Source organism: Ruditapes philippinarum, unplaced genomic scaffold, assembly GCF_026571515.1.
Source record: "Ruditapes philippinarum isolate M1 unplaced genomic scaffold, ASM2657151v2 ctg208_1_1_1_1, whole genome shotgun sequence".
NCBI classification, from domain to species: Eukaryota; Metazoa; Mollusca; class Bivalvia; order Venerida; family Veneridae; genus Ruditapes; species Ruditapes philippinarum.
The window spans coordinates 187,362-211,080 of NW_026858626.1; the positions used below are offsets into that span (position 1 = coordinate 187,362).

Consider the following 23,719-nt stretch of genomic DNA (forward strand, 5'->3'; position numbering starts at 1 on the left):
TGTTGTTTGTGTTATTATTTTTTTTATTTAAATAATGTGATGTCCAGTCAGTATAACAAGTTACAAAATACAAATATGCATTAAAGCCACTGACCTCAACATACATATAAAATAATTAATCAATTATAATTTTAGTGCCATGAATTACTACAAATCTAAAAACAAAAGCAGTTATTCGTATCCCTATATGTTTGATAAAATCCCGGATTCCGTGCGTTCTTGAGCACAGGTCGCGATATTGTACTGTACGACCACGTGATACTAGAAAAAAACCTGGATGAAAGAATTCCGTGGTATAATAAAAGAAGGTATTTCCCGTTGGTGGAAAAGCGAACTGTTTGTTTTCAGAGCAATAATGTTAAAATATGAACATTTTGAAGTGTCATTTCGATTTCTTTCAACTATGTAAATTTGTAATGTTTTTGAGGGGGGGATTTTGAAATATTACCCAGACGGCAGTTTTTCTTCTGGAGGTCATCTGCTTTAAAATATTAAAGTTTTATTTATTAAAATAAGTTTTATTAAAACAACAAATCATTCATGAACTATTTATATACTGATGTTGCTGTCAAGTTTGAAAATACATGATCTGAAATTATATATATTTATATTGCAGATAATAAAATGTTATTGCACAAAATATTATTATTCATCATGTAAATGTTCATACTCAATCACTTAGAACTTTTTCAGAAGCATGTTTTGAAGCAATATTTTATAAGAATATCTTAAATTGATACATTTCTAAAATTGTAAAATTGCAAATTGGACATTTAGAAATTTTATTATCCCAAGAGAATAATAATCAGATTCAGTTATTTCTTTTTGCTGATTGGCTACTTGCTAATTGGCTACTAATTTTGATCACTAAAGTTTATTTTTTGGACATATAAATTGTGATTTTTTATATTTTCAATTCAAGTTCATCAAGCTGCTGAAAGGAAGTGGCTATCTGTATTGGTTGTATAGGTTTGCATATTTAGCCCAAAGTTCTTTCCCCATACATGTGAGATACATACACCTAGCCTAATTACTGTCTTTGCAATTTACTTGTTTGCCTAAAGTGAAAGCCCTGATCAAAATTACACTTGTAGTGGGGATGATAAAATTATATTATTATTTGCAATAACTGTTCAATCAAAACATCATATAAAACTTTCACGATCCATTTTTCGATTGGCTAATCACTGGTTGCTTCCAGGAACAGATTCGAGAGTGTTTCAATAAGCTTTAGCTGCTTATAGCTTCCAACACAATCAAACTAAAATAACGTAACATATACATAAATAAACAAGTTTTATTGGTTGAATTGATAATTGTGTTATTATATACTTTCAGATGCCCATCGGGCTCTTGAGTTGTTGGAAGACTACCACACAAGGTTGAACAAACCCCAGGATAAACCCCTTAAGAATGCTATTGAAAGAGTCATTAGAATATTCAAGAGTAGATTGTTCCAAGCACTTTTAGGTAAGTTTGTTTTGTATGATATTAAGTCCCATAACACTATGTAAGAAGTAGGTACGGTTTCTGTTTTTACTGTCAAAGGCTTTTGTTAGTTCCTATTGCTTTTAATCAGCTTCTGCTATTTTTCAACTGGTTTATGAAAATCTCTTTTAGCCAAAGCATTTTATTCCCTTTGTTGTTGATTTGATTTTAATAATGTAAAGTATATCCATGTAGGAATGTTCCTTCCTTGTTTATATGTGATAACACTTGCCAGAGCTGAACAGTGATTAAAACCTTGCCATAGCTGAATAGTGATTGAAACCTTGCCAGAGCTGAATAGTATTTAAAATCTTGCCAGAGCTGAACAGTGATTAAAATCTTGCCAGAGCTGAATAGTGATTAAAAACTTACCAGAGCTAAACAGTGATTAAAAACTTGCCAGGGCTGAACAGTGATTAAAATCTTGCCAGAGATGAACAGTGATTAAAATCTTGCCAGAGCTGAACAGTGATTAAAAATTTTGCCAGAGCTAAACAGTAATTAAAATCTTGCCAGAGCTGAATAGTAATTAAAATCTTGCCAGAGCTGAACAGTTATTAAAAACTTGCCAGAGTTAAACAGTGATTAAAAATTTCTTAGAGCTTAACAGTGATTGTAAACTCACCAGAGCTGAACAATGATTACAAACTTGCCAGTGTTGAACTGTGATTTAAAACTTTTTAGAGCTTAACAGTGATTATAAACTTACCAGAGCTGAACAGTGATTAAAACTTGCCAGAGGTTAACAGTGATTAAAAAACTTGCCAGAGCTGAACAGTGATTAAAATCCAATCTGGATCATACAGGAATCAGATAATTGTACAATTTTGGATCATACCTTGTGTGTTAAAGGAATTGCTTCGTCACCAAGACTTTCAACATTTATGGTGGGATTTGAACTAGATTGTTATGAATAGTTACAAAAACATGTGAATCAAAGTCTGAATTACAAAGACAGCTGAGTTAACCTGTTTGATAATGATCGCTGTGAACACTTTTTGTGTGAAGTTTGAAATTTGATTGACACATAATGAAGATCTTTACCACCTTTTTGCTGCATGAAATACTTGTGATTACTTCACTGACTACTTTAGAATTTACAGAAAGCACTATCTGTGAAAGTAACTTTGATAAAGACTGTATATAAATCTTATATGTCTGAAAAGTTTCAGAAATACAATGTAGTGATACATTTGACTAAGGGCCAACATTGTCAGATTTTCTGGTTGACTATCAGATGCCCACCCTCATATTTTTGGTGTTGTGGGACCAAACATAGTTGAGTTAAAATCATGGCTGCAGGAAGTAATTTGGATATGTTTGGTCATCTACCACTGATGATTAAAGAAATGGATGTAAAGAATTTGGCAATAAATTGTCAATAACAGGTGGTTATACATATGATATACATGTATATACAGAATCTTGAAGCAATATATATGTACCCAATAATTGTCCTCTTGTACATAGATCTAGATGACTGAAATGTTGTTTAAATCAGTATAATATAAACAAACAGTATAACTTTAGGAGTGACCTTCAGAAAGATGCCTGAAAATACAATCCATTGATTTTTTTTCCGATCGAAATGCTGATCTCAGATCATAATACCTCTAGTACCATAAGATATGTTTAATATATCATAGATTTATAAATTAGTCAGATTGGGTCTATAAAGTATATTGCCAGAGGAAACTGCCGTAAGCTTTGGATTAATTCCCAGCGATGTTGTCTATTCATAAACATAAACCAGGAAATTCTATAAAACTCCTTTAGACTTCATACAGAGCAACGAGTCTCGCAATAGATTGTCATATCTTAATGGATATTGTCCCAATCCAGCGTAAATATTGTACTCACAGTTGAGCGTGTCCCAAATTGTTGCGATTCATAAGAGACTTCGTTGATCATGAAATAAAAAATACCGGATTGATCTCTTCAGCTGGCTTTATTTAAAACAATGAGTTAAAGCAGCGTGCCTCCAGAATGAGATGCATTGCTATTTTTTCATGAATTTTTCTTGTAAATGTATCCAAAAGTTTAATATTGTCACATTAACAATGTAAGTAATTTACACATTGCTTACAACACTTAAAATCTATGAAAATTACAAAAAAAAAGGCGCAGAATATGCAAACTATAACCTTATTGCCTTAGTAACGCAGTAGGAATATGGTGATAAATGCTGCAAAATCAGCCATTATTTGCATATAACATGTAAAATATTTCTTGAATTGTGAATATTTTTACTTTTCTTAAAATCTTAGCACATTTTTCTAAAGGTTGATTTTCTTGAAATATTTTGGCTCATTTGGAGGCATGCAGCTTTAAAAGGACCGAGATCTCTTTTAACTGGCATTATTTAAAACAAATAGTTAAAAGGACCTATTTTCACCCCGCGCAATATGAGAATAATATTTGGTTAAGAAAGCTTTATACGATTGTGATTATCTGCTATTTTCTGGTAATAAAGTGTGTAATATTTGGCAACTGCTATTACGGCAAACATCTCCGTATATTTACTATGTCAGAAACAATTGATTGGCGTGCCACTGTATTATGACAGTAAATCGAGAGTGGAGTTTTAAAAGTCTTTTATCATGTTTGACATATGGCAAGAATAAAAACAACTTTCTTTTGATTATTGAAATATGGAAGATTGACTTAGGAAGTCTCTTGGGCTTTGTGTTGAAAGCACCATTTGATTCTATAAAAATTTGATCACATGTCTTTGAAGTTTTTGTTTTTTTTATGGTATTTTCTTTATAAAAAGCATATAATAGTAGTTCAAGCAGAAAATTTACTTTTTTTTTCTATTTTATATGGTGTTTGTTTTTAATTTTCAAAGTGGTTGTTTATGATAAAGTTAGTTGCACAATTTGTGCTAATGCAGATTCTTTTTTTAAATGCCTATGTAGAATTTTTCTGTGGATTCAAATAGATTGTATTGGAAAAGATGACTCTGTGTTGATATTTAGGGATTAACTGATTTATGTCATCAATTAAATTTCTTTGCTTCTTAACAGCAGGGCCAAAATTTACTTTTTTCTTTTGCAGTATCCTATTTAAAGCAAGCTTAAGGCCTGCAAAATCAATTGTCCGTAGTTGCCAGGTTGTCCCACAGCCTTTACGGACAAATGATATTTTTCAAAAACTTTATAAATATCATACTGACAAGTAAAAGAAATGATTCAAATGAAAAAGACAAGTTAGTCAAAATGTGATTTTGCCAGCCCTGTTCAAAGCCACTTTTCTTAAAGCTGCTTGCCTCCTAATGAGCTAAAATATTTAGGAGAATTAACAAAAAAACAAAACATACTAAGATTTTAAGAAAAGTAAAAACATGCAAGATTCAAGTAATGATTTACATACTGTTATGTGCAATTAATGACTGATTTTGCAATATTTATCACCACATTTCTTCTGTAGGGGTAAGGTCTAATTTTGGATATTTTAACCCTTTTTTTTGGGGGGGGGGGGTATTTTACGAGGATTGTTGGCACTTTTTGCAATTTGTGAATTTACTTTCTTTGTTCACTTCATAATATTTTACATTTAAATACATCAATTTATTTTCAAAATGTTCATGAAAGTTGTAAGCGTGAATCTGGAGGGAGTGGGGGGGGGATCCATTAGTTAAGGGCGAAAGAACATCTTGATCCTAAATACTGAAAACATTTAACACTAATCATGTTGAGTTTGTGATTTTATTTCCTGGTTCATGAAATACCGAGATAAAAAAATAAAACTCCTCTGCAAGCCACAATTTCAGTAAACATTATATTGTATGTTACAGGTAGAACTTGTTCTAAATAGGTTTTTTAATTAGTTAAGAAAGAGGCAAACCATGTGGTTACTGGTTAATATCAGAAAGATATATTTTAGTTTTTAGACAAATATTAAATGTTACATTTATTTTAGAGATGGGGGAAAAACATTTATTTTAGAGATGGGTGAAAAGCTTCCAACCTCATGATGAGTAAAGACTTGCATGTATATTGGGAATTTAAACATACATTTTATTTTTATATGCCCTCTAGATCAATAATACTGGTAGGGCATGTTGTGTTGGGTGTGTTTCGTCCGTCTGTCTGTTTGTCACAATTTTGGCAAAATATGAATTTTTAGCTATTGCGTACAAGTTTGTTTACCAAACAAGTGACCTGTTTTTAAACAAGGAAAAGAAAGAACCTATAATGTTATGGTTTGATTTGAAGTACTTTTTTATCTGTTTACTGCTCATAAATGTATTATCAAAAATTTGTTATAATCAAACATTTAAACTAAGTAAGTTTCCGTTTCAAGGATTTTTTGATGCACAAGGTCAAGTCCAATTGTAAAAGGAAGCTTAGTTTGAACAACAAATGTTTTTTAACATTATTTAAAGACGGAAATAGTCAATCATGTACATGTATTAAGAGAGATGCCAACTGGTCGCTTAATGCAACACTGTCTAAAGAAAGCATGAGATTGTAGTGATAAAACCAGATTTTATGACTTTTTCTTGGAGGGTGGCTCCAAAAATCATGTTCAATTCTATTTATATACATGAAAAATAAGTAAAAAATTTGCAATTATCTTAATAGTTACATGTATGAGAATTCAAGGAAAAATTACTTTTTACCGTACTATGTACATGAAGATTTGTCTTATATTCAAAGAAAAACTTGCTTTAAAAGCTGAATGTTTTGAACAGCTTGTTTCATAAGGCATTAGATGAGAGGGTAAGTGGGTATACTGAACCTCTGGTTCCGGGAGCGAGAATTATTTGGTAATGAATCACCAACACTGTGAACCTCTTGATGGAGGAAGACCACTGAGACCTCCTGTGTGTTGTTTCATGCACAAGGTGGCACTTTGACAGATCGACCAGCCTTCTATAAGCAAACTGGATAGTTTCAATTCAAAAGGTCATGAGTCAGGGCAACTATAGAGTCTAATTGATAAAGTATAATAATAATTTATTTTGAAGCATTTGATTTATTTTGACGTGTTTAATTACAGTTTAAGGTAAGGATTGTAGTTTCTAGGTCAGCAATTAACGGGCTAGTGATTGGCCTGAACGGTCTTAGTGTGAATATCGATCTTCTACTTGCTATATATGACAGATTTGAAAATTGAGAGCTCAATTCCCGAGTTGTCAAGTGCTGTCATAATATGCAGAAACCATGCTAGTAATTGTAATTAATTCTTGCATAGAACAGTATCCATCTTGTCCCATGGCAGCCATTACAGCGAAGAGAATGGTTAAGTTTAATGTAGAGTCCTTCATTTTTGTTTGCTGGTTTCCTCTTTGAGTGCTGATGACGAAAAAAAATTAAATTGAAATGCCTATTATGCCATCTAGTGTAGAGTGGGACGAACTTGCCCAACTACATGTATGTTTTATCAAAAGATGCTTAAATTTAGAATAGTCCTGTCAAAATTCTTCACAAAAAAAGAAGAAGAAAAGAAGCAAAAGATGGACTGCTTCAAAGTCTGGGCAGGAGAAGTCTAATGGACCAACAAGAGTAATGATAATTGATTCAAATATGTAAGGGTGAAATGAGGTGGTCATAACTGATGAGCAATAATGTTTAATTAATATTCCTTCCTTCCTGTAAACCTAATTAAACACTGACCAGTTGGAAATAATACTGCATTATGAAACTAGATAATTACACGTCCCTGTGTAGTTATTGTCGACTATATGAAGACGGCAAATTAAATAGCTTGCAGAATTTCTTTGATGTACATGTTAGTTATGATGACAAATAAATTACAGATGTCCTGTTGCCAAGGCCTGATTTTTATTTATACAGTTCCGTGTATTACTGTTAGTAATTACTGATGTTTTTATTAAACATATTTATAATTCTTTTCTATGTAAACAGAAAAAAATTCTGGCGTTGATAATTAGTATAAAAATAAAAAAATGGATTTTGATCTTAAACAGTTCATCGCAGGTATTGTTGTCATGTTGTACGATTCAGAATTAAGTGTTTGCGTTGGAACAAATGTCATGGTTTAGAATGTGACGTGTTTTCTGAGCGATCATTGATCTTTGCTCAAGTTTCATTCATGTTATTTTAAACATTTAAATGGATTCTAGTCGAAACATAATCTGTCTGTTTTAACACGCAATAGTAGATGTATTTTGTAAGGATATGACTGCAGAATTTTATGAATTTTGTACGAAGCAGGTGCCAATGCTTGTGTAAGTCATATGAGTATGTCCTGTACGATAAATGGACCTTTCCGATTTTTCGTAGCGGAACATTTAGCCACACCTTTTCCATTCATTGCTAGGTCAACTGCTCACAAACAGTATCACAAACATTTGTGCAAACCAGGTCAACCAGTGACTATGTATTATCTCAGTGTGGGGATTGGATAACAAGTTAGCCAATTAACATAAAACTGTAAACACCGGAAAGGTCCATTACCGCAGGAGTGAGGGTTATGCAAATTATTGTTACTCTTTAGACTCTTATTGAATAATCTAAAAAAAATTGTCACAATTTCATGTAATTAATGCTTTGATCTTATTTAAACCATCTTTCACATCTGTTTTGTGCTGGTTATAAGTGAAAGTGGGTTATGACTCAGGGCCTTTTTACCTTCTATAACAGGGGCCGGTATAGGGCTGCTTCCCCAAAGAAAATTTCTTTAAAATCATGCAGTTTTCCCCAAAAATTGAATTTACATCAAGTTTTTTCTTCCCCTTTTGCAAATATACTGTGTAATTTTTCCCCAAAATTAAGGGCTGGGCTGCTGCCCCAAACTGTGAAAAAAGGCCCTGTGACTGAAAAGTTTCCTTATGGACAGCTTTTATTGATTGTTATACTCTTAACTGCTGAACATTGTTAAAAATGAACAAACCATTGACATCACTTTTAAAGTGATAAAATTTTCTTTGTACTATTTTGTCAGTTTCTAATGTACATATTGTTTGTATGACCTACAAAGTTGAATATTTCATTATTTTAAGATATTAGTTAAGATGTTAATAATAGAAATACTTAAGAACAATCAAATGCTGATAAAAGATCACTTTAAAATAGTATGTATATGTATATTGATGATAAACTATTGTGATACAAAGTGAAGTGAAAATGGTTAAGGTTTTGTCCACCCAAATTAGATGTGAAAAACCAACATTTTTCAAGTTTCGGACATGTTGTAATTTTTTGTTGTTAAGTGAACGAATAATTTTAAACCTCAAAAATACCCATTTTGTTTTTCATTGATTAAAGTACAAGCATAAACTGTGGGATTTTGAATTAAATCTTAAGTTTAGGCGTACTTGTTGTTTCTTTTGGACTTAAGATAATGTTTTAACGAGAGAGAGAAAGAATTCCGAGCTGAGTCTCTATGACACTATATTGTACTCTAGGGACTATTATATGCATTACTGCATCTTAGGTCTGTTTGTGTTTCTGTCAAAATTGCCAAGTTTATTACCTAAGATGGTAGCATTTGCCCTAGAAATATGTCATGAAGGCGATTCTACCAAAATGGACAATGTCTGCGGAGAAAATTAAAGAGAAATAACAATGGAAAAGTACCTTGTTGTTTTTTTTTTCCTTTCGTGGAAAAGTCTCGTATTAAGAATTCCCTGACTTTATTTTTTTTTATATTATTTATGATTTCTGTGCTCTGATTATCAATGCTTATTCAAGTTAAGGTAAAATGATTATCAGTGCTTATTCAAGTTAAGGTAAAATGATTATCAATGCTTATTCTAGTTAAGGTAAAATGATTATCAATGCTTATTCAAGTTAAGGTAAAATGATTATCAATGCTTATTCAAGTTAAGGTAAAATGATTATCAATGCTTATTCAAGTTAAGGTAAAATGATTATCAATACTTATTCAAGTTAAGGTAAAAAATTTATGAAGTTAAACTTAAAACTTCAGAATTATTTCGGATGATTCATTTTATAATAGTCGCTTTTAAAATTGAAACGTTGATGATTATACAATGTACAGTTTAGGTAGTACTGTATGTTATTATCTCTTTTTCAGTGTCGATTTACCGAGAAGAAACAGCCCTGAATTTTAAAATATTTACATCCACAAAAGGAGTTGTATTGCCTAGTTTTGATGGGTTTTTCATTGTATGCTTTTCCCCCCAATGATCTGGCCACATTCCAAAATCAGTTGTTTAAAACTATGTGAAAAACATAATATTGTTTAACCCATAGTAAAAAGATAATGGCTGTAGTAATGGCAAGCTATTTCGGGTTAAGGAGTTTCATCAGTCAACTTTACATGTTGAAATATTGGTGGGTAAACATTTTGGAGTAACACAGATTGTTTTTAAGGGTATTTTAGATAACATATGGGCATAAATTTTATTGATTTGAGTCAATTTCCTACAAGGATAGCTGTACATGTAGTTGGTGTCATTTATTATGTTATCAAGGTTTTTATGATTTAAAGGTTGAATTGCATCGAGTGTAAACAATACAGGGCTCTCTGAACAGTTTGAGATTTTCCCTTATATATAATAATGGGAATTTTATTTGAAATTAGGACCTGGCTACAGTATATTGCCTTCAGTGAAATGAGGGCCCTGTTAAATTGCCTATAAGTATGTGAATCTTGAGGTATGACCGCAAAACTGAGACTGAAAACAGTTTTGTGGTCAACCCTTGATCTGTAAACTGAAATTGTCCACTCAAGCCCCTGGTTTTGTTCTGGTTTTGCATAATGGAAAATGATCTATCTTTGAAATGAAAGATTGTTAGTTGCTATGAGCAAGGACTTGAGTAGGAAAAGAAAATTTGAGTTCATTATACAGTAATATGGAGTTATGGCAGACTACATGGATGAACAAACTGAGGCACATCATGCCATGTTGATATAGCTTTATCTCATGACATAATATCCATTGTTTAGGAATTGAACTTAATGTTGACAATAGCAAATAGATAGTTCTTACAGCTCTTCTACATAGAAACTTAAGGAGAGGGAACATAAAACCTTCTCTGTATAATTTCCCAAATATATATGCAAGGAAATGATATACAGGAACAAATGAAATATATTCTAATTATATTAATATATAATGTTATGTATTTTGATTACCTTTTTCAGATATACAAGAGTTTTATGAATGTACACTGTTAGATGAAACTAAAGATGTGAGTCAGAAAACATTGGAGACCCTTCAGATGGTGAACAAATGGGAGAAAGAACCACCTATTATAACATCTACGCTTAAAACAGAGGTATGAATGACCATTGGGATATTGGTACCTTTCCTTGACAATGGAACTTGTTTTTCCCTTCTTTAAATCAGTCTGGTAAAGAAAGCAATCCATATTAATAGAATTAGCTGTTCTCTCAAAAATTGTGTCAAAATTTACTATATAGATGGTGTCACTCCACCGCCCCCCCCCAAATTTACGTAATTTGTGCCTAAAAAATTCTCAGGTCTGGTAAATGAACCTGGACTTGTAAAAAAAAATATTGACCTATGTGATTTTCAGTTTTCACAATTGTTTAGAATTACATTAAATTATATTGTTGTCACTTCAAAAATAAAGGCATATCCATTAATTTTCTTATTCTATTGCCTGATTTGATAGTGTAAAGTTGTTTCCCACTAGTTCCCCTGGAGAAAGGGAACACAATTTTACACCAATTACGATTGAGAATTGCATACTTATGTAAATACTACAAATTTTCTTTTATTTTACACCGTCTGTGAAACGCATAAAAATTTTTTTGAACAAAACCAAGAGAACTACTAAGTCTTTAACTTTAGAATAGGCGTACACATTCATGACATCGCAACTTAGAAGGTTAGAAATACAGAAAAATTGATTTGAATGTCATGTTCTTCAGTTAAAAATATTTGACCCTTCACCTGCTGGAACCAAGAGTGATTAAACTTTGCCACCAGTAGAGAGGTAGGCCAGCCAGCACATCTGTGCAGTCTGACCAGGCTCTATACTGTTGGCAGCTCAATTTATGTATTTTGATATTGAAATCCATTGATGTTTGAACGGACTATTCCAAATTCAAAACTAGACAGATCCATTATAGCAATATAGCAAGCTAAGGGTTCAAAATGACCATATTTTCATCAGAAATATAATATATAAATGATATAATATTATAAAGTTTTGATATGTATCATATTTAAAGATCAAATCCTGGGCATAACATACATTGTTTTATGTCAAAGATATATTATGCTGAATAAAGTTTACATCAATGGTTGCCTTATGAAAAAGAGGAATCATGTGGAAATGTTGGCAGAAATAAATTTTCATTGCAAGTATGAAACATGTAATCTCATCGTTAGATTCAATTTCTCCCCGGTGTATGTTACTTATTGCCAAGAAGAAAAGTGATTAATATCATGTACTGATACTATCATAATTGTTATTTCTGATAGTTAATTGCCTTTGAATATTTGAGTATTTCTTTGAATTTAATAACACTGTAAATACATGTAAAAGAATAAAATGAAAACCATTCAATGCTTTGTTAATAGAGCTTGTATATTGAAGTGATGAACTTTATTTATAGTCAAATAATTATGTTTAAAAATTTTAACACAAATGAAATTAAGATTTACGTTAAATTTAGTCTAAATGTGCTCTGTGCTAAAGAATTGATTACTCCATGACTGAAAACCGCCTAAAAAAATTATTTCTCCCTGCTATGGAATGGAGTACTCCCTGCTAAAGAATTGATTACTCCCTGCCTAAAAAAATTATTTCTCCCTGCTACGGAATGGAGTACTCCCTGCTAAAGATTTGATACAACTTACTGCTAAAGAATTGATTGCTCCCTGCTAAAGAATTGAGCACTCCCTCCTAATACCCCGGTCACATATTCACGGAATACGCCCACGGAAGAGCCACGGATTAATTCCGGCATCGTCCGTAGCTACCCGTACTGGTCAGTAGCTCTCCGTATTGTAACCGTAATCAATCGTAGTAGTCCTTGTATATCCGTAGCGATCCTTGACAATTTTTGAACATGCACAAAAATTTGCTACGGAAAACTTAACCGTAGCGTATCCCTACTAGTCCGTATTAATCCGTATTGATACGTACTGGTCCGTACGAAAACCGTACTAGTCCGTACTGATTCGTAGTCCACCAACTTGTCAAGGATTTCCACGGTTTTGTACGGAGAACTACGTATTTGTACGGTTACCCTACGTATAAGCTACGGTTTTAATACGGATTAATACGGCATTGTCACGGAAAGCCACGATCGTAATACGTTGTACTACGGAGAGGCAAGGATTAGCACGGTCTCATACGGTTTATTGCGTTGCAACACGAAACAGTACGGAATGGTACGGTCCACCACTGTTTAGTACGGATGAATTAAGTATCATGTTCTTTTTCAAGGGTATAAATACTACCGTCTTGTTAAAAACAGACATATTTGCGGAAACATTTAAAAAATGATAATTGCCATTTACTGGCTGCAACTTTATATTGAAATGGCTCAGAGTGCGGAGGCAGTGGTCGAGCTGCTTGATGACATACATAGAAGTAAATTTATATCAATATCGTACTACAATTCATAAGTAATAGAATAACATTTAATGTTACATATTTTACAAACATTGGATCGTGAAATTGGAATAAATATGTACATAAAACGAAGTGTCTCATAAGCCTCGGAGGCTGGCCCTTGAGTGATAATAAGATTAATTTTACAAGCTTTTTACATATTTTTAAAACATAAAAATCACGATAATTAATGTAATTGTAAGATGAACAGCAAATCTTAGAATTAAAAGAGAAGCAGTATTGATCAACATTTTTCATTAATGATTACTAGTCCATATCTAATCAGGTAAGAGAAGACAGACGAGATGGTGGACTAGTATGAGGCTCTCATGGCCGAACTTGTTGAGGATCCAGCGTCCTTCAAGAAATTCACTTTAATCGGACCTGATGTGTCTCGGGGGTCGGACGCGATTATGCCGAGTCCTCTCCGCCAAAATCATTGAACTCTGCAATTCGTTTTCTATGTGTTCTTTTCTTTTGAGGCATTTTGAAAATGAGCAAGCAAGAGGTTGTGGACGGATGTATTAAATCCGTATAGATCCGTGGCAATTCGTTCTTCTCCGTATCAATACGTTCTTCTCCGTATCAGACCGTACTTATTCGTACTAACCCGTGCTTATACCGTAGCAGACCGTAGTGTATCCGTAGTGCGTCCGTCCTGATTCGTGTCGCTCCGTATCAAACCGTGTCAGTCCGTAAAAATCCGTGTCTCTCCGGGGGCTTTTGGTGGTAAATCCGTCGGACTCCGTACTCATACCGTTGTGTGTCCGTACTGGAACCGTAGCGGACTACGAAATTTCACATTTCCGTAGTAATCCGTGAACGATTAGACCGTAGCTCTTCCGTGGCATTATCCGTGGATATGTGACCGGGGCATAAAGAATTGATAGAATTGAGCTCTCCCTGCTAAAGAATCGAGCACTCCCTGCTAAAGAATTGATTGTTACCTACTTAACCTACTAAATAATTGATTGCTCCCTACTAAAGAATTGATTGCTCCCTGCTAAAAGAATTGATTGCTCCTTGCTAAAAGAATTGATTGCTCCCTGCTAAAAGAATTGATTGCTCCTTGCTAAAAGATGAATAAAGACTATTGCTCCCTGCTAAAGAAACTGATTTATCCCTGCTATAGGTTTGATATAACTCCCTGCTAGAGAATGGATTACTCCTTACTAAAGAATTAAGTACTGCCCGCTAAAAAAATGATTTCTCAGTCCTTGCTAAAGAATTGCTAGTATTTTGCAGTAAAAATTGACTATTTTTTGTTATACGTCATTCTTGGCCTGCCACTTTTCGGTATTGGACAAAGATGTTATTCTTGTAATTAATTTCATAGTCTGTTCAAATAAACATGAAAACTGGTATTAATGTCTTCTAATAGGCAGCAGACAGGCAATTAGTGGTCTCTTTTTCTCTCTCTCTCTTGGAGAGGGATGGCCATATTGATGATTTCAATGTTTAGACATAGTGAAGACAGGCCAGACAAATTTCTGACTTTTCACGACTTAAAATCATGCTTATCACTTGGTCTTCATTGGTCTACAGTTGTAAAAATATGGGATATACAACACATAACTTACTTGAATGGTTTGCTATAATAAATAATGCATATATATTCTTGTTGGCCATAACCTATAAAATTGCTTAGAAATTTGGCTCGTTTTTTGTAGGCCTGTGCTTATGCTGAATATAATTTCTGAAAAGCACTACTCACCTGCTTATAATTTAAAGTTGTCCATCGTTTGTTTAAGTAATGTGACGTTGGAACACTTAATTTTCACGAATTCCAGTTTATACCGCATTTACACAGTTTGGTCAAACTGTAGGGATGAATAGCTAGGTTGGTTAAAGTTTTCAATGATTGTTGCAGATTTAGGGAGACATGGTTAGCTTCTTGTAACTTATAATAGAGCTAGGCCAGCATTGCACCTCGAGACTATACAGCTGTACTTAAAAGAATGCATAATTTTAATATTTTGTAGGGAAATCTAATGAATCCTAATAAATACCCTGCTGGAATCCAAAGTAATAAGTCTTTGCCACTAATACAGAGCTTGCACATTTGTAATTAAGTTGTTTGTTATAAAATTAAGAGGACATTTTTATATAGAATATATTTTCACGAAAACATGATGAAATTCCATATATTTTCACGAGCTTGATATTCCAAAAATAGATTTTTGATGGTTTCAAGAATGGATGCTAAAAATATCCATTCAGTAAATTCAGTAGGTAAATGGTTAAATAAACAATGTACAGATATAAAATCAAAGTCAAAGTAAATTTAGCGTGGAGGATCAAATCCCATGCGTTAAAATCTGTATTGACTTGAGGGGGTGCATCAAACATGTAAAATTTTACCAATTTCTCTCAGGCATTCACCAGCCTTTATAAACATCATTTAACGGAAAATTTGAAGAAAGTAATAAAGCGATAAGTTACAAAATTTATAGTCTGCGGAGCAATTTGTACAGAAGATTTTATCAGTTAAGTTCTTAACGTATTGTTGTTTCAATCACATGTCAAATTTATGGAGAGATTTATATGTTGTTTGAACCGATGTAAGACGATTCAGTAATGTAATATGGTAGGAGTACTTCTTTAAACTGATTGATCTTTCCTTTAGAGGTTAATATTGCCTTTGAATTCAGAAATTTCAAACAAGCAGTTCAACGCCCATGATATGCCAGATTAAAGCCCATTTTATGCCAGATTAAAGCCCATGATATGCCAGATTAAAGCCCATGATATGCCAGATTAAATTTTTGCTCCGTTTTGTCTCCTCTCTGTTGCAATAGTCCTGATATTATCATACACCACATGACCCATGATGCAATGCTCATGATGCAATATGTATCACAATATAGTTATTATACAGTTCATAGACTGCACCAGCATCTTTGGATTCTACACTTGAGAAAGCTATCCAGCTAGGTTATGGAAAGTCCGTGGTTCTACTGAGGTGCCCGTTTGTGCCTGTAATAATGTATAGAGGGGCACCTGAGGTCTTCCTCCACTAGTAAAGCTGGAACATGGCAATACGACCAATACTATGTTGGTGTGACGTTAATCGGAAACAAGAGAAAAATAATAAATGTAATTCATATAGATTCAGACTAGTAAATTTGTTTAGGTTTATGTTTACAACTAATACAAGCCACTTTATAGATTTTGTATTGTTTGATTAATGTATCGGTACAGTTAAATTAAACAGTCACCTTTTAATGTAAAAGTTTGACACATTTATTGTCTTTTTGACTCGATTGATTGCCACAGATTGAGAGTTTTGAAAACTTGAAGATGCCATTTATGTTGAAGTTCCTCCATTTGATAGGTGATTTGTAAGAAATAAAGGTTGTGCCATGCTGTACCATGCAACTTGGGCTTCTCGCCATACGTTAAACTGAACCATTACCAAAAGTTAAGAATTTATGGCATTTTAGGATTTATATTATTAACAGATTGGCGATTCATATCATCTGTTAAAATCAGTTTTATTTTTAGCCTGTACAGTTAAATATTATCCATGACCCATTGTCAAATTGGTTATTTTCTTTAGGGCGTCTCTTCAGTGTTGCCGCATATAAAAATGAAAACCCTAATAAGTTATATGATCTCTTTATATTACAGAAACAGAACACAGTAAATGACGATGATTTACCACCACCCCCACCAGAGCTCACCCAGGAAGTGGTTGTCGAGAAACAGACGGCTTCATTTAACAGGCCAAACAATGTGGCACCAAGAGAAGTCCCCCCACCAGTACCATACCCAGATGTTGAGGATCAAGCCTTGCCACCACCGGTTAGTGTACTTAAACAGATTCATACTCATAACTTGAGGTCCAAAATATAGACAGTCAGATAAATTTTTCAGACGGGGTGGAGTCATATTTGTGATGTCTGAAAATATGCTTTTTGTTGCATTTTATAGTTGTTAGTTTGTCTAAAGTTAGTTGGTCTAATAACGTAACATGTTACCTACTGAGCAAATTTGGCAGGTTTGACAACCTATAAATCTTTGATTAATTAATTGGCAATTAAGGCATCAAATCAATAGTCGAAAACTGGTATTCTATAATGGCATCTACAAGAAGATTCCACTTGCATATTTTTGAAAAAGAATTCTTCGCACCCTTATTTTAATTCAACTCTCAAGTATGTATGGTGACTTTGAAACCATTTATGCTTTTTAATAAAATGGTGGAATATGTATAAAAGTTTAAACTCCTCTCCTTAAACTGGTCACACTAGTACTGTATTTAAATATTGTTAACATAAATGGAATTTTGCTGTGCTACTTTCAAAAAAAATCTTTTTTGCAGTGTTTTGATTTCACTGTATAATTATTGTGTCTGACTTTGGTTGTTGTTTTTTTTATCAACACTCAGAAATCTAGTTTTATTTTACCTTGTTTAAAGACAAAACAATCTTCACGAGATTCCCCTAGTGCTTTATAAATCAGATATGTTTCACTACATTTCAAACAGTGCTTTTAAATATTGCACCATTTCAATAAAAATCAAGTGAAATTCCTATTTGCATTAAATGATACAATTTGCATTGGGAATCTGTCATAAAAATGGGTAAGCGAATAAGTTAAGTACATTAAGTTTTCTGTTATATACACATCTTAATCTGTGTCGAAGCTTTGCTGCTCAAACTCTTAACCTGTTTGAACCAAAGGTAGCACCTTTATAGAGCCAGGCCAGCCTGCACTTCCTAGCTGTCTGACCAGACTCAATCTATATTTTTGACCGACTTACTTAAAATTTAAATTTTCATCTTGATATCTACTTAGATTTGGTAATGAACAGTTCCAAAACTGGAAGCTTGACAAATACTTTAAAAAAATTTCACAGGTTAAGGGTTAGGAAAAAACAATTCCTTATGTTGGAGAGAAAACTTTTGCTCTCACCCTGTACTTGGTATTATAGAAGTGTCTGACCGCTATGTGTGGGAGGGAAGAAATCTTGTTAGTGGTGTATTATACCGGCAGTTGTCTCCCTTGAGAGTGATGCCAGTACCATTGAAGCTGCCTACTGGTGTTGATTTGATGTATTGGATATCTGGATATTTATTGTCCACACACATACTCTCTCTGTTTTTTTAGCTTTTTTTTTTCAGCGGATGAAAGTTGCTGAAACATTTAATAGAGATCTTGTCACCCAGATAAATGTCTGATAGTCAAAGTTCTCTCGTGGAAAACAGATTTATGTAATGGTCTTCCTATTTCTGGACTTTGTCAATACTTTTTATGGTTGGTAAAATGATGGTTTATGAAATTATGACAATATTTATACATGCCTGTTAATATTTATACATGCCTGTTGTTTATTGTACGAGACTGAGCAAGGAATATTGGGGGCAGTAACTCGGTAGTTAAGGAAACTGCCCGTCAACCCAAGGATAATGAGTTAAAGACTCTCTCGGAACACACCCACTTTTCCTGATGTAACACTATTAGATTACCTTGAAATTTTTTCTTTTAAAGCCTAACGCATGTTTAATTAAACTAACTTTTGAGTAAAAGCTTTGTTTTTTTTCCCTGGCATTCTGGTAAGGTATAATTACGTTGTGTTAATGTATAAAAGGGTATAATTATGTTGATAACAATTGTAATGCAGTTCTTTAATCATTATATTGACATTTTCTGCAGTCCTTTGAATGGTACTTCTGGTATGGATTGTGTTTCTGTGAAGTGAAAAAGCTGTTCAATTCATTATTGATGATAAAGTTAATCAATTATGCTATATTTATGATGTATTTGAAATAATCGTTTACTTTTGTTCTTTGAAAATGATAGATTTAGTGAAAGTTAATTCAATAAGTTAACTAGACAACAGAAGGTTGGTGGTACAACCTAGGTGCGGGCTTGTGTCTAAAATAATACACAGATAACGCCAGAGCGGCACTTGTCATGTATGAAAATTTAATAGCTGTTGCAATATCAAGATTGAAAAAGAATCTCTGATTTATGAAATAGTTTCTTTAAAACATTGTATTATTAATTTTGCTATTTTGTATAATATTGGCTATATTTTGCTATTTTGTATGTTATTGGCTATGTTTAATTAAAAACAACTCGACCTTATTCCAAACGATTAATTTCTTTAAGGAGATTTAACATGCATGCATAGAAATTAATGATAGATATAAATGACGATAAAATAGCGGCAGCCATTTTGTTTCCATGGTAATGTTAAACATTATTGCAGATTTACTTTAATTAAAATATCTGTTTACCGGGTTTTGTAAACTTGGTTTAATTGGTAAGACAGTCTGTAACCCATTCTTAATATGAAACATTCTGATGTACTTAATAGTTTAAACAAAATTAACAGTTTAGATCAATTCAATTTGTAGAGAAACAAAATTAAATGTTTAGATCGATTCGATTTGTAGAGAAACAAAGTTAAACATTTAGATTGATTCGATTTGAAGAGAAACAAAGTTAAACATTTAGATTGATTCAATTTGTAGAGAAACAAAGTTAACAGTTTAGATAGATTTGATTTGTAGAGATTTTTTTGGTGAAAATAAAACAAAGATTATTAATAATAAATCACTGTCTGGTTCTGAAACCTGTTATAGCCCTGGATTAGTATCGACGTTAACTTTTGGATTATGAAATGCCCCCACTAGCCCCGTCCCACCCTCTCCTTTACTCATATCTGCCATCCTTGTAAAAAGTATAAAGGTCTGATTTGTGGTGGCAGATGGAAAAATCTCATCTTAATACTTCTGCACATTTAGTTTGAGATATCCCCCACTATTTTGGTGCCAAAACAAGATCATTGCATTGGCCGTTTTAAAACAGGAGCACACAGAAGGTAAAAACTTGACTCATTTCTGCCTCAAATGTTGGCTATGAGAAATATACGATAGTAATATTGGCCACTTAAATGTACTGACAAGTTATTAAGAAGGCTGTAAAACGTGTTTGTTACTGTCCTACATAATTGATGTTCAATAAATTCCATTGATGGAGAAAATATTGTACTCTCAGAGGTCCTTTAATCATTTTCTCCATTTAACTATGAAAATAATACTGATGCAAAAGTGTTTGTTGAAAACAAATATGGGCCATAAGAATCTACTGTGAAGTTAAAAAGGAAGCTCTTGAAATTTGTACTTCAGTCGCCAACCCAGCTCTTCTCCATCTTGCATACGCAACTCCCACCCCCCGTCCCCCAAAAGAATAGAGAGTTCAGCCTAATAGTCAATATAAATATCATATGCGCACAGAAAAGCAAATAAATATGTGAGCATGTCATAGTTTAAACATGTGAGTATGTTAAAAGAAATATTAAAAAAAATTTTGATCTGATGTCCCCTCTGTGCCACCGTATATTTGACATTATTAGGATTTAATGAAGCATTGTGAAACTCGGACAATGGCTTTTACCGAAAGAAATATATACTTTACTGTGAGAATAGAAAAAGAAGGAGACATTTGAGTATTCAAGTGTCAGAGACGGAAATGTAACGTTATTTCCCCAGTCAGCTTATATGGTATAAAATTGATCTGCCATATACGGATATTAGCACATTTTAAAGAAACATTTGGTCGTATGGAATTTTCTGTCTTATTGGTTTTCCCCCCAGTATCAGACTGGGATCGTAAATCAGGACAAGTGCTCGGTGAAAGCCACTTTACTTTCCATATTTTTCTTGTCTAAATCGTGGGTAAATTATAGGCATGGGGGAAACATCTCCAGCATTAATAATTGATATCAATGTATAATGGATAATTCTTCTCAACATGGACCATGTTTGTCTTTGTCGCTCCGCCTTTTATCTCGCGCGCATTCTCTTGTGCCTTAGCGTGAAACTTTTCATCGAAAACTGATTTTCTTCCGTATTAAACTCTGAACTTTATTTCATTCATTGTTGACTTGATATAAATTAGGAATGGCATAGAAATTCTGTTTGAATGAATAGTTTCTTTATTCTATGTTTTTGAAGTTTTGTTTATTTCAAGAGAAATTCAAGATTAATATAAAAAAACCATGCTGTCTTTAATTAAACCATATAATACTATGCAAAACTTAGGCTTTTGAAGATTTATTTATTTATCATTTTGTATTGATTTTAGAAATTGAAAAAATTATTTTAGTCTGATTCCAATTTAATTGCAGATAATAATTATATATTAATTATGATTAAAGAAGAAGAAAAAATGAATTGGAAATAGAAACAAAGTTAATCCATCATGTATTTAGAGTTGGAGTTTTTTGGGTCAAAATATTTAGAGAAACTCGGCAACATTTTCCCCTGCCTTGACTGCACACTTTCATTTTCCTCTCATTTATACCCCGGTCACATATTCACGGAATACGCTCACGGAAGAGCCACGGATTAATTCCGGCATCGTCCGTAGCTACCCGTACTGGTCAGTAGCTCTCCGTATTGTAACCGTAATCAATCGTAGTAGTCCTTGTATATCCGTAGCGATCCTTGACAATTTTTGAACATGCACAAAAATTTGCTACGGAAAAATCAACCGTAGCATATCCCTACTAGTCCGTATTAATCCGTACTGATACGTACTGGTCCATACGAAAACCGTACTAGTCCTTACTGATTCGTAATCCACCAACTTGTCAAGGATTTCCACGGTTTTGTACGGAGAACTACGTATTTGTACGGTTACCCTACGTATAAGCTACGGTTTAAATAAGGATCAATACGGCATTGTCACGGAAAGCCACGATCGTAATACGTTGTACTACGGAGAGGCAAGGATTAGCACGGTCCTACAGGTTTATTGCGTTGCAACATGAAACGGTAAGGAATGGTACGGTCCACCACTGTTTAGTACGGATGAATTAAGTATCATGTACTTTTTCAAGGGTATAAATACTACTTTCTTGTTAAAAACAGACATATTTGCGGAAACATTTAATAAATGATAATAGCCATTTACTGGCTGCAACTTTATATTGAAATGGCTTAGAATGCGGAGGCAGTGGTCGAGCTGCTTGATAACATACATAAATTTAAAGTAAATTTATATTAATATCGTACTACAATTCATAAGTAATAGAATAACATTTAATGTCACATATTTTACAAACATTGGATCGTGAAATTGTAATATGTACATAAAACAAAGTGCCTCATAAGCCTCGGAGGCTGGCCTTTGGGTGATAATAAGATTAATTAACAAGCTTTTTACATATTTTTAAACTATAAACATCACGATAATTAAAGTAATTGTAAGATGAACAGCAAATCTTAAAATTAAAAGAGAAACAGCATTGATCAACATTTTTCATTAATGATTACTAGTCCATATCTAATCAGGTAAGAGGAGACAGATGAGATGGTGGACTAGAGATGGGCTTTTACGAAGGCCGCTTCATGTTTAGTATGAGGCTCTCATGCCCGAACTTGTTGAGGATCCAGCGTCCTTCAAGAAATTCACTTTAATCGGACCTATGTGTCTCGGGGGTCGGACGCGATTAGGTCGAGTCCTCTCCGCCAAAATTATTGAACTCTGCAATTCGTTTTCTAGGTGTTCTTTTCTTTTGAGGCATTTTGAAAATGAGCAAGCAAGATGTTGTTGACAGATGTATTAGGTCCGTATAGATCCGTGGCAATTCGTTCTTCTCCGTATCAATACGTTCTTCTCCGTATCAGACCGTACTTATTCGTACTAACCCGTACTTACACCGTAGCAGACCGTAGTATATCCGTAGTGCGTCCGTCCTGATTCGTGTCGCTCCGTATCACACCGTGTCGGTCCATAACAATCCGTGTCTCTCCGGGGGGCTTTTGGTGGTAAATCCGTCGGACTCTGTACTCATACCGTTATACCGTTGTGTGTCCGTACTGGAACCGTAGCGGACTACGAAATTTCACATTTCCGTAGTAATCCGTGAACGACAAGACCGTAGCTCTTCCGTGGCATTATCCGTGAATATGTGACCGGGGCATTACTAAGAAATTCTCTTACCAAATTGAATTCTCAGTATCTTTGTTTATTATAGCTTTTTGTGCGAGCTTTAAAATGTGATGTTTGTTTTAGATTTCTCCATTCATTGGTTTTGACTTGAGGCAAGCCCTTGCTTAAATTAATTATGTCTCCCCCACCTCGGGGGGAGACATATTGTTTTTGCCCTGTCCGTCAGTCCGTCCGTCCGTCAGTCCGTCCGTCCGTCCATTCTTCGTTTCCGGACGATAACTAGAGTTCCTTTTGACCTACAGCTCTCAAACTTCATAGGATGAATGGTCTTATTGAGCAGATGATCCCTATTGTTTTTGGGGTCAGTAGTTCAAAGGTCAAGGTCACAGTGACCGTTGGTCAATTTCTCGTTTCCGGATGATAACTAGAGTTCCTTTTGACCTACAGCCCTCAAACTTCATAGGATGATTGGTCTTATTAATCAAATGATCCCTATTGTTTTAATGGTCAGTAGGTCAAAGGTCAAGGTCACAGCGACCGTTGGTTATTTTCTCCTTTCCGGATGATAACTAGAGTTCCTTTAGACCTACAACCCTCAAACTTCATAGGATGATTGGTCTTATTGAGCAGATGATCCCTCTTGTTTATGGGGTCAGTAGGTCAAAGGTTAAGGTCACAGTGACCATTGGTCATTTTCTCCATAGACAGCCTTCATTGAAGTGACTACCGGGTATTTACATTATCTTATCTCCATTTCCATTCCTGTTTCCATTCACAGTTATTCTCAGCAGTGG

At 33.8% G+C, this 23,719-nt stretch overlaps 1 protein-coding gene across 4 annotated transcripts in view; it reads left to right on the plus strand.

Moving 5' to 3' along the window:
- LOC132753743 (disks large homolog 2-like) overlaps positions 1 to 23,719 on the plus strand; it is a 156,469-nt gene that overhangs the window by 766 nt on the left and 131,984 nt on the right. For all 4 annotated transcript variants that reach the window (XM_060744256.1, XM_060744259.1, XM_060744257.1 and 1 more), the window contains exons 2-4: positions 1,339 to 1,470; positions 10,570 to 10,703; positions 16,647 to 16,820. In XM_060744256.1, coding sequence (XP_060600239.1) covers positions 1,339 to 1,470; positions 10,570 to 10,703; positions 16,647 to 16,820 — 440 coding nt within the window. The remainder of the gene's footprint in view (positions 1 to 1,338; positions 1,471 to 10,569; positions 10,704 to 16,646; positions 16,821 to 23,719) is intronic.